This window comes from Blennius ocellaris (assembly GCF_963422515.1).
Source record: "Blennius ocellaris genome assembly, chromosome: 1".
Taxonomy (NCBI): Eukaryota; Metazoa; Chordata; class Actinopteri; order Blenniiformes; family Blenniidae; genus Blennius; species Blennius ocellaris.
The window spans coordinates 16,636,354-16,649,086 of NC_137650.1; the positions used below are offsets into that span (position 1 = coordinate 16,636,354).

The 12,733-nt window shown below is 41.2% G+C and overlaps 1 protein-coding gene across 1 annotated transcript in view; it reads right to left on the reverse strand.

Moving 5' to 3' along the window:
- Window positions 1-12,733, reverse strand: part of LOC308132290 (neural-cadherin) — a gene marked incomplete at both ends in the record, with an annotated part of 403,944 nt that overhangs the window by 1,969 nt on the left and 389,242 nt on the right. The window contains one exon of the mRNA XM_080499326.1: window positions 1,652-1,806. Within this exon, the coding sequence (XP_080355452.1) occupies window positions 1,652-1,806 (155 nt within the window). The remainder of the gene's footprint in view (window positions 1-1,651; window positions 1,807-12,733) is intronic.

Here is a 12,733-nt window from a genome sequence, read left to right on the forward strand (position 1 = left end):
AGAGAGAATCTGTTTGTTTTCAACAGCCGGACTGTGTTCCGGCTTCCTCACTGCTAATTCAATCCCACCAAAACTGTAACCAGGCCAGCAGATTCAACAGAAAACCGTGGGAGGAGGTGGAGGAGGAGGAAGAAATGCTGCACGTCAGAGGTGTGGGTCGCTTTGTTAAACTGATTATGTGACAAGTGGAAGGAGAGATATTAAATGAGCCTCTTGAGAATCAGAGGCAGCATTGCTCTGTAGGGGAGGAAAACAACACACGCGTGTATGCGGCCATAGAGCTCTGGGGGGTGTTGGTGCACTCCAGCAACGCAGCAGCAGCCACATGTGTTTGAGCATCGATCGGAGCCTGGATGTTATGCGAGCACCGTGGAGAGCTGGTGGGTTACACTGACTGGTGGAGAGACGAGATTAGGACTGTGTGTAGGCGTAATTAAAACACTTGCACGCACGCTGGCGGTCCAAGCTGAATCAACTCAAATTTCACAATAAAGTTTCTAACTGGCACGGACTGTTAATCATTTACAGAATAAAAGTGATAACATTCTAGAAAATCTCAATTCTCCAGCAGAAAACACTGCACCTTTATGCAAGCAACAGGTAGGACAGGAAAGCATTGGAGTCACGTCACATTGAAGGTTCAGTTGATTTGGTTCAAGCGATACTAATTCTGTACCTTTGGTGGGGATGATAAATTGAAATCCCATTAGGAAACAGTTCATTTCATCTTATATTCTAAATTCACAGCAAAAAAAAGAATTTGGTTTACCAACAATTACAAGATGTTTGGTGCTTTTGAAAAGCAGTTTAAGTTTCTCAACTTTTCAGCTGCTGCCAAGGCGTTAATGTTTTATCTAGTTCATTACGGCTGAACAGGTTAAGCCCACAATCACAGTCATCATATTGTATTGTTCCAGTTTGTCCTTGAAAATGACAAGACCTTCAAGTGGTGTCATTTTGAGTGATCCATGTGTCTGTGCAGACAAAGCTTGTCTTTTAAGGCCTGGATGAGCTGCAATTTTCTGCTTCTGAACTCAGATCAAACATAGGTTATTATTTTTGGACCAAAACATCTGAGAAAGAAATGATCTAAACATATAGTGGCACTGGATGGAAGGCTAATACAGTCGCTACTTTTTAATAAAGCTCAGAGTTTCTGTTAATTTTTTCGTCAAGCGGCTGTAGGTTTAGACTGCTGGAGGATTTACACTGAGCTTCTTTTCTTTTTCACCTGCCATGTGTCACAATTACATTGTTGCTCTCCTATAGTCTGTGCTCTCTCTTCTCTGGACCTTCATGCAGGATCTTTGACAGTTTAACAGGAAGTTCAAGATCTGAGCATCCCGACCATCAAGTTTGCTCCACATTCTTATTTAAATCGGTTTATTACTTGTTGCTCTTTATTCAACATCCAGCTGGAACAGCAGAAACTCTCCTCCACTCAGTCTGGTTCTGCAGCTTGCTTATGTGGAATTGTTGGTTTTTCTTTGGCAAAGTGTCTTGAAATGACCGTGTTGTATAGAAATAAGTTTGAATTTAATTTCTGCTGGCTAGAATTGGATTCTCTTGTGTGCATCGGCTCATGTACCGTCTAACTTCCTTTGCTCGAAGGGTGCAATCGGCATGCGAGTGTGTGTTTTCGGGGGCGTACCTGATCCTCCTCCCCTCCACCCTCCTCGTCGTAATTGAGGACATTCTCGCGGATGTCCTCCCACCCATCGTGGTGTGCCGACACGTGATAGACGCCCTCCTTCAGCCCTTTGTAGGACCTCCATCGAGTGTAGAGAAAAATGCCCAGCAGCAGCACTGGAATGAAGACAGAGTGTGGAGAAAGGTTGATCAGCATATTGATTAGCAGCACATGTTGAATGATTAAAATCCTCCAGGCCATTAAAGGTTCGTCTCCAGAGAGAGGAGGTCTTTGATGAGGCTGGCCTTGAACATCACTGCAAGAATATGTGCTCAACGTCTCCGGAATCAACCGATAATGCTTCAGAATTCAAGCTAACGAAGGTGTTGATGATATTTGACAACATACATTATATTTTTAAGGATTTTACAGCAGGTAACTTTTTGCTCACAGTCCAGAAAACTGCAATGAACAAGGTTTGCATCCTCCAAGAGTTTTCCGAGAGCAAGAGCAATCTGACCACACACCATCATGATAATGATGGTTCATGGCGGGGTGATGACATCATCGCTTTCAGTGAATGTTTGTCTTGTCCGTCCACATGTCAAAGCTGAGGTGGCATTTTCAAACTTCTCTAATTTGGAACACATTTTCAGGCCCCTAAACTCACAGCACCGTGTGGATGATGGGACAAAAACGATGGTTACACGAAACGGCGTTGCCATGTGGAACATTCTGAAGGTGAAAGGAGGGCCAACCTGATACAAGCAAGGAGTAGTTCGTAAAGTGGCTCATGTTCTGCTTCTGTTTTTATACATTGGTTTCATCTCTCATATCCAGTGAGGGAACATGTTCAGTAAATGGGGAGCACGGTGTCTTTGTGTACTCACTTGAATCAACAATTAACAAACAAGGACCAACAAAATTCATCTATCTGATTGTGACCATTAATTGATAAATCTATCTAATCTGAGATCCCCCAGGTCAAAACGTGCTGACCGTATCACACGTTGAAGACTTCAGGTGACCAGGCTCTTTGTTCTGCTCCCAGAGCAGATTTGAGTCATGGGCTTCTCATCAGCTTCCAGATCATTCTTGAATAGATTTAAATACTTTGTTGGAAACATTTGATGGTCAAATTCAAACAGATTACTCTGAACACAAATTCAAATGCATCTGTTTATGTTATTTGTTGTTTTTAATCTCTACATCTAACTAATCATGGGGTTGCTGTTTTCATGTTTTTTTCTCGTCTCTGTACCTTATTTTTCTCTTTCAGATAATCCGCTGTTCAAGTAAAGTTTATTAAAAAGCGACATTTGTTCCCTGTAGTTTGCAGTAATTAAAGCAGGGTGACTGGATTCCTTTGTAGATACAGATGATTGCTCTGTGTCAGCACACCTGACGTGAGTGAACAGGACCTTATCAGACTTGTGCAGAGCTCCGTTATGACCCAGTGGTTTGGGTCAGGTACGTTAAAGCAGACAGATATTAAAAACACGGAGCTGGGCCCAGAGTTCAGGAATAATGATTTGGATTATAGCTGCTGTTGGTCGTTTACTACCACTGGTGATAGTAGAGCTCCATCCCACCCTCACCTTTGGTCATACAGTGGGTTTGATTGGGTCTTGAAAGGAGTTTAAAAGTCTCATCTTTTGCATTTGAGAAAGTCTTACTTTCTATAACTCCCAAAAGATAATAACAAAAGTGTCTTTTAATTTATTTGGGTAAATATATTCAGCTCAGGATTACCTAAAGTATTCTCTCATCTCCAAATAACCACTGAACTGTGGAGAACTCAGCCAGGAAATCAAATATCTATGTCCATGTCTAATGTTTTACTCAATTTACATCAACTTGGCTTCAATCAATTTGATGCAGCCTGCTTCCAATCAGTAGTGATGAGCTGATCAATCCCAGAATATCAACGTTCCTGAGGCCTTATATGTCTGTGTTTGGATCGATTGAGATTACATTTTAGTGACTAGTTTTATATAAACCAGTTGTTATTCATCAAAATAAAACTATTTAGCTCCTATTTCTTTATAGTTGGTACAATTCCCTCCTCCTCTGTGATCAGTGATGCTAACATAAACGTAGTAAATAATTGCTCCACACATGCTTGAGCTCAGAATCATCATGTTGGCAGTGGAGATATGTTCACATGATGGCTGACCACAGTTGTTTAGAGCTGGACTGTTTGTCTCACTGTTGTTAACAGCTATACACACAGTCTAAAGCTGCTTATCTGAACTGTTTGCTTTGGTGTTGATAACAGCTTTAATTTAAAATAAAACACCTTTTACACTTTTCTCCTGAGGTTAAGGCTATGGTCAGTCATTACGCCCGTGTACAAAGTGGCAGTATTAGTGGCTTTCCTCTGTACTGGATCAGAAAGGCGATCTGTGGGATTACATATCATTACTAATTAGGGATGTACGACAAAACCATGACATAATCATCAAAGAAGGTGGAGATAATACACACATAAAAATCTCAGTGTAAGATGCACATCTCCATCAATCTCTGTTTAAAATGTCTAATAATGGGGTAGAAGCACTTGTAGGAACTTGTAGAATCTGAAGAGCAAGAGTGGCAGAGTGATGAGCGCTCTCACCTCACAGCAAGAAGGTTGTGGGTTCAAATATGGGGCCTTTCTGTGTGGAGCTTGCATGTTCTCCTCCTGTGTGTGCGTGGGATTCCTCCGTGTACTCCGGTTTCCTCCCACATTCCCAAAAATATGTACTGGGGATACCTGAGCAAGACCCTCAGCACCCAGCTCCCCCTAAACGCCGCTCTGTGCGTCTGCTACCGATGGGTCAATTTGAAAAGGAATTTCCGCTTTGAGGATAAATACAATAATATAAATAAAATAAATTAAGATAGTATTTAATATTTAACCACTAAATGTCATTAATATCCAAAATAACTTTGTGAGTCACACTCTTTCAAATCTGTTTGTTCCCCCCCCCTCCCCAAAAAGACTGTATATGAGAGAGCTGCATTTAATCACTCTCGAGAACAGCAGCAGTCACACAGCACAACTGATCTGAACTGGCAGCGGTATAAATACCAAATCCCATTAATCCGAGGTAAAAGACGTCAGCCATCTCAAACGAGACAAGCACATCTTTCAAACACGCAGCCTCTTCAACCTCTGCTTTCTCTATTATCAGTCCATGTGTGGCTTGTTCCTGCGTCACCGCGGCCGGTCTGTCATGTAAGCACAGCGACAGAAGGCACTCAAACTCCACGTGAATTGATAACAGTCCATTAAACAGCCCGCCCTCCGACAACTCTGGAAGAGTAAATTCACTCAGCCAGAAACTGGCAGCAGAACACGAGAGGGAAAAAAAAAAAATCAATATTCATTTACTGTCAACTTGTCCCCCTCGCCACGACTCCACAGCAAGGCACATTTAGAAAGTAGAATTGTTTCGAGAGATTCGTTGTTTGGTTTTCGGAGGCAAGTGGGAGCGAGCTGAAGGAACAGTGACAGACTTGGGTTTTTTTTGGCTGCAGACTCGTGTGGCCAGCTGCAAACACCCCAGAGACAACGAACCGGCAAAATAAAAAGGTCACGGGTTCAGTCTGTCAATGGCCATCATTTACTGAGGGGAGCCCCGAGCCTCTCAGACACACAACAAACACAAAAATCGAAGCAGCCCAGAGGATTTCCGAAACCAGTGGGAACATCAAGCTGGATGACTTGAAGTCTGGGTCACATCTGATCCCAAAACTGCTGCGAGAAGGAAGTGACTGGCAAACATTTGGCGTGATTTAGCTTACACAATGCATCGAGCCTCCGATTGTCTTGTAAACAAAATAAGAAGTGATATTGATTTCAATGTTGGGATTAGGAATAAACTGAAAAGAATCAAAACATTTTGAGATGACATCAAAAGTGCTGTCAGATTGCTCCACAAGCAGACTAATTGATAAACCCATAACATCGTCTGCACTGAATTTCACACAAAAACGTCTTATGTAATCTTGGTCAAATAACTAAAAATGAGGAAGTGAATTATTGTTCTGTCATATACAAGCCTACAGTTTGAAAATTTGGTTTAAAAATAAAAAAACATTAACAGAGGGAACAACACCAATGTTTAGTGACACATATTCAAATTGAGGTTTTACAGCTGCAGATTATTCAAAGCAAGCATAGGTCATGTTTCTAACTACAAAAGAAAATAAAATCCACACCTGACAAGGATGATTAATAACTTGTTATCAAGCTGCAGTGCTTTACATCTATTTTCAACCTCATTCATCTCATCTGCTTTGCGCCATGTCTGTTAGGAGTGGAGATATAGTTTATTCATCATCCTGACAATCAGTTACACTGACCTGAAAAAGATAAAAAGCTCCATCCTTCTTGGCCACACTTAAATACACATTTTGCCAATCCAATTGAAGCGAATAAGAAATCACTCACTCGCTCACTCACTCACTCACTCACTCACTCACTCACTCACTCACTCACTCACTCACTCACTCACTCACTCACTCACTCACTTACTTTAACCTGTAGGTACTTGTTAATCCCAAGCATCGATACATCAACTCGCCTTCTTTATACTCCACACTCTAACAATATGCACTTGGTGGCCCTAAAGATTAGAGAAGCACATCTGGAGTTTCCGGCTTAAAATCCTGTGTGTCACCACCGTATCAGACCAATATCTGATACTGGTATTGGTATCAGTGAATCCGTAGTTTAAGTATCTTGGCACAGCAATAAATTGACATACAATGTTTGTTTGTATTTGTCGTGACTCTTATTGACGTGGTGTGCTGTTTCGATGGTAATCCACGCAATGTCTGTGAGTGACTGTGTGAAAGTTCAGGAATGCAGTTTGTATATAGAAATGATGCAATCACAATAGTGGAGGTTGCACAAAGTCCAATATTAATTTTTTTCCCCGACTGCACAAAAAACCTGAGAGTAATGTAAACAGAAGCCAAGAGGTCTTGAGTACGACTGCACTGCATTGCATGAATGGATGGTCTGATATGAAGGGTTGAAATCCAAACCCCGATATGGACCAGAGCCAATACAACCACAGAGACCAGAAGGGTGCTGCTGTTTGGTTTATGGTGGTGGAGCCTGTAGGTTTACAACACTGTGTGTGTGTGTGTGTGTGTGTGTGTGTGTGTGTGTGTGTGTGTGTGTGTGTGTGTGTGTGTGTGTGTGTGTGTGTGTGTGTGTGTGTGTGTGTAAGTGGTTGCAGTGAGCTCCGTTGGGAGGTGAGCACAGAAGCTGGAGGTCAGGGTGTATGAGATGAATCTGCTTTGTTCAAAAGCCCTCTCTGGAGGGCAAACAAAGAAATGGAGAATGATTGGTATTTCTGATGGTGTGTGTGTGTGTGTGTGTGTGTGTGTGTGTGTGTGTGTGTGTGTGTGTGTGTGTGTGTGTGTGTGTGTGTGTGTGTGTGTGTGTGTGTGTGTGTGTGTGTGTGTGTGTGTGTGTGTGTGTGTGTGTGTGTGTGTGTGTGCATGTGTGTGTGAGAGAGAGAGAGTGAAGAGTGAGACTGAAAAGAAAGATTATGTGTTTATTTGTTTACACTGCCTCCAAGGTCCTGTGCTGTCTTTGACCATCACTCCTATTTTTTTGGATGTTGTTTAACTTTCTTGCTCTCTGCTTAAATCTTCCTCCCGCCTCCTTCTTCTCCTTCGCTTCCCTCCATCAGAGCTTCTTTAACTGTTTTCTTCTTCTGCTCAAAGTAACAAAGTTACTTTCTATTGACTCCATTGGCCTTTAAAAGCATCCACGACATTAGATCAAGAAGCAAGCCCTCAATCTTCAGACTGGGACACGAGATACACAGTACATTACGCCTGGGTCCTGCCTATCATTTTTGTGTTTATGTTTCAAAAAAGTTTTGCATTTACACAGCAATGTCAGGAACACTAAAAATCATGTAGTTAGCATGATGGGCCACTTGTAGGAACTGCTTTTTTTTTGCGTTTTGTTTTTTTTATGAAGCCACACACACCTGCAGCAGAGAACAATATGCACAAAACATTAAAAATGGGAGTACAAAGACATTCTAGTGGACAGACGAACACGTTGGATTGTTATTACAGTGACAAGTTTGATATCTTTGACAGGAAATTGGACATACAACTGTTCGGAATCATGGAGTTACTGTTTGTGGACGACACCATCAAAAGTCTTTTGAAGGAGTTACATGGACTGGGAGTCATGGCACTTTGGAGGAAACGTTCTGATTGTCCTTCGACTGAGCATGTGCTAAATAACTAGTTCCTACAACCGTGGTGCACATATGTAGTAGCAGCAGTAACATGCAGTCAGGGTAGGCAGTGCTTACCCAAGGCTGAATTGAAATTAATGAAATATTCATTTTAACTATTTGTTTTAATTATAATATAATTATGATTTATTTTTCAATTTCTGCAGAGTACCTACAGTGCTATGCTAAATGGTATACGCACGTGCACAGTGCATTAGTGAATTGACACAACACTACTATGCTCTCTAGCTTGTTGGCGGGTTAACAGGCACGATGACAGTGCGAGAGACGATAAAGTCATTTTCACAACTTTTGTTTGAGGAAAAACACCAGCTTTTTAAAGATGGGAGACCAACATCTGAGCTACCAGACCTTCAGCAAAGGAAAGGTGAGAAAAACGTTCGTACTTTCATGTAAATTTGGGATGCAGACACATTGCAATACTGGTTTCAGCACCGCAGACAGCTCTGCTGTCAGAGTTGTTTTCATTTTCTCCATATTGCTGTGTTTCCAACATAAAGAACGGATGGGCTGCCATGTCATGAGATATATCTTGTTGGGAGAGTATGGAGACTGTTATCAAATAATTGTTTAAGTTTCTTTAATGGTGTTTTACGATCTTGATTTTGTTAGATTAACACTTGCCAGCCGATCACGGAGCTGATCGCTGAAATGGTAGTGGTTTGACAGTGTTCCAAATGTCTTTATTGGGGTATATTAGGCTTGTTAGTATTGGTAATGATTGTGTTGTGTTTTTGCTGCTTCATTCATGTAGTTAGTTAGTTGATCTACTTTAGGTTAATATTTGGAAGTTGGCAACCAGGAGTGAAGAGGTTTTTGTGTGTCATGTGGCCCTGCGATGGTGTTCCTATTCAGTGATTGTCAAAATGAAAGCCTCTGGTGACGGTTGGTTTGATGGGAAAAATCTCACTCTCTCTACTTAATCTTCTGCATCATTCACCACAAGATATAATTGTCATTGGTGTCGACATTGATGGTCTCGATGTACAATGCCCTGCCTACCCAACCCTGGTGCTCACGGCACGTCACTGAGTAGAAGCGTTTCTGCCATCTATTCAGGAATGAGCCCGAGCATTCTCAAAAAGTTCCACCTTCAGAAAGTTGTATTTTCAGTGACTGCAAGGCTCATTGTCGTGTAAACGGACATGAAAGTGCAGTTTTGCATCTTCACTTGGAATCATGGAAACAGGCCCTGATGCTGCTTTAGAAAAAAACCAACACCAAAACCCTACCTGATGATTCGGTTTCTGAAATGTCAGTGCTGATCGAAATGCAGGACAAAACACTCCCCAACTGTTGCCTTGACTTTTGTTAACTACCGAAGGGAAATCGCAGAGTTGGACTGTTGCCCTGCGTCTTCAGGACTCATCGGATGCACGCTGCGAATATCTGATGAGCTGGGAAATCCATTGTAACCTGAGCAAGCTCAGCTGGTGCTGAATGAGTGTGTGAGGGTAATGGGATTTCCAGTCAGACAATCGATATCGGAGCTGCCCTGCAATGAGATCAACGTCTATGAGTATATCAACACAAGTCAATAATACGGTATGGATTTGTACCTCATCAAACGATAAATCTGTTCAAAGAAGCCATCGCTTTCTGCTGGTGTGACCTCGCAGTGCTCCACTCCTTGTTCACTTTCCTGTTATCTGAACCACTGAAACAGACCTCTGACTTCCTTTTCTTCAAAAACGCATTAATCAAATCTCTTGGATGGTCTTGTTTCAGTTGGTAAAAAATCATTGTTGTCAGAACAAATGAACAACTAATGCATGTGTTTGCTACTTCAAGACTGGGCTGTGCGAAATCTTTATTATCAAAGTCCCAGTTATAGTTTGAAGCTGTTTTGTAGTGCAGCAGCAGGAGGACTGACAGAGAAACTGGCTCAGCTGGTTCTGACCCGATCAGAAGACTGGCCCAGATACTGAACCCACAGGTCCCAATGATGTCCTCACATGGCAAGGCTCAACTGAGAAGATGTCAAAGAATTTTTGATCAAGTGAAGCTCTTCATAACCAGCAACACAAGGAGGATTCATCCATTTACTGAAATCCATTGAGGAGATCAGATTACTCGAATATCGGGTTTTCGAATATGATTTTCTTATAAGAAAACACTCATCGTATATTGAGGAGCTGTGAGGTCTAGATTATTACGGGAGAAATCTGTAAAATTTTGAAGTAGAATGAGAATGTTTGCTTTATGTTCCGGACTACCTGAATTGGGGGCATGAAGCTTGATAACCCGTAAAAATCTATAAATTAGCTGCATCTTTGGTTAAGCCTCTGGGTTCTAAGCATGTGAAAGAAGTTAAGTCTTATAGTCCGGAAATTATAGGATGAGTCCGGCCGTGAAATTTCCTCACAATCAACTCTGAGTAGTACGATAACAAAGTGGAAGTGACTGAGAACAACAGCAGCCAGGAAGTGGTAGGCCAGGAAAAATCACAAAGTGAGGTCAGTGGATGCTGAGGCTCAGCGTGCACTTTCAGCAGAGTCAACAGCTGCAGGTCTCCAAATGTCATGTGATCTTCAGATTAGCTCCAGAACAAGGCGTAAAGCTTCATGGAGGGAATCAATGGCCAAGCTGAATCCAAACCTCACATCAACAAGCACAATTCAGTGTCGGATACAGTGGTGTAAAGCTCACCACTGGACATTAGACTCCAGAACAGTTGAGATGTGTTCACTGGTCCTGACCTCAACCTGACGGAACACCTTTAGGATGAACTAGAACTGAGATTGTGAGCCAGAAAACACTCCCAAGAAGAATTGAAGCTGTTGTAGCTGAAATGGATGGAACAATGTCATATAAAAAATCTTACATTACAATTAGATAAAAGTCACCTGGGACCATGTTCTCAGATGAGCTGCTAAAGGTTTAAACTGCTGGGAGAACTTTGGCTCTGTGTTGGGATTCTCTCCTATGTCACCATTCAAAGCTGGCTTGTCGTTTCTTTATTTACAAGACAATTAAAAATGACTACTGGAATTCTATCCAGTTCCACATTATTCCTGAGACTCTTCTGATCTCTGTAGCACAATTCCCACAATGAATGTCCTAAAAACCTCAAACCTTTAAAAGTGAATGATTAAGCTCAGGACAGTAAGACATTCCTCTGAGAATAGTCAGTCCATTACATTAGCTTGCACCTTCTGTTTTCTCAAGGTAACAGTGCTGAGTCTGTATCTTCCCTCTTCTCCCACCATTGGTCTTCTAATCGATCCAAAGGTGTCCTTTCTTTAACATAATGTTCCTCCCAATCTTGTAAAAACAGTGCTCGTGTCAAACCTCTTTGGTTCCATCTGGGCTGTGCTCCAACAAAGGTGGAGCTGTGAATAGACGGTTACCAAGGTGAGAACAGTAACATCCAAACAGAGGAATGTTCCAGTGTACATCTCACGTGCCGATGTAAAGTTTCATGTGTGCATCCAGACCAATCAAGTAAATTCAACTCTTCGGGCATGTGGAATTTCTGATCACGAGCCATAGAAGTATGGAGGGTAGCATCTGACCACATTAGAGTTAGAGTACGAATGCAACCAGTGTCTAGTCCACAAATACAAACTGCAGCAAGACTTTAATGAATACACCATAAATAAAACAAAATGATGACTTGATGTCTCATCTGCTTCTCCCTGTATTACTCAACATTACAGCATTAAAAGTGAAAGAATCCTGGATGAAAACAAACAGGTCTTCAGTGACCAATTTGACACTGGTATTGATTTGGTTTCCAGCTGCAGTGTGGATGAGATGAACGTTGCTCAAATCAACACTGGCAGGTATTATGAGAGCGGGTCATTAGCCTACCACCCAATGTCCAACCTGGACACTCAGAGCATCAGAAAGACTCATTTACACAACGCTTTCATGTGAAAACGCAAAAGTCGTACCTATAAAATGCAAGAGGAAGCTGCAAACATGACAGAGAGAACATTTAAACTCCACACATGAAGGCATCTTAACCTGAATGAAACAAACTTCAACTCTGGAGTTGTTCATTCGTTTATCAACTCTTTTAGATACTTGGAAGAAGAGAGGGAGGAAAATAACAGGGCATCACAAAACTCCATGGTCAGCATTATACAAAATAACCTTGTGAAACTAAATTGATGACCAAATACTCAAACTGGGTTGCATAATTCTGTATAATATCCATTATGTTTATGTATTAATTTATCTTCCTACATGGATTGTATAATGATTGCCTTCCAACTCACAATATTAAACAAAGATAACCTTGGAAAGTTCTTCAACTTGAAGGACCTTGTGAAACAGAATCAATTTACCAATTTATAAACTTACTGCTTAATTCATTAGGTAGAGAAGACTGTGAGGATACATTGATTGTATCAGGCATTGACCAGTAATCTAAGGCAATCATTTATGGTTCAAGCTCCAAGGATTTTTAACTTTAGAGGGGCCCAAGAGCAGTGGTTTTAACTGGCCGAGATAATCACAGATTAATCCTAGAGTACCTTCACAGTTGAACAAGCTAAATAATATATGCACATATTATATATGAATAATATAAATGGCACAATGTTCTTCCACTAGGTACAGACTATTGTAAAGAGCAGTGGAGATGCCTGTAATGGTTTTGACTAATTGGAATAGTTATTTTCCTGCCTAAGTTAATTCATCAAATCCACCTGTGGGCATATCGGTCTTAAATATGAAGAAAAAAAAAAGTTGAATTGCCATTTTGGAAAACTGCTAGCTTGATTAGGTTTTTTTAGTACATATACTAAATAAAAATATCAACATAACACTTGTTTTAGTTTCCATTTTTCATGAGCTGAACTCCAAGATCTAAGACTTT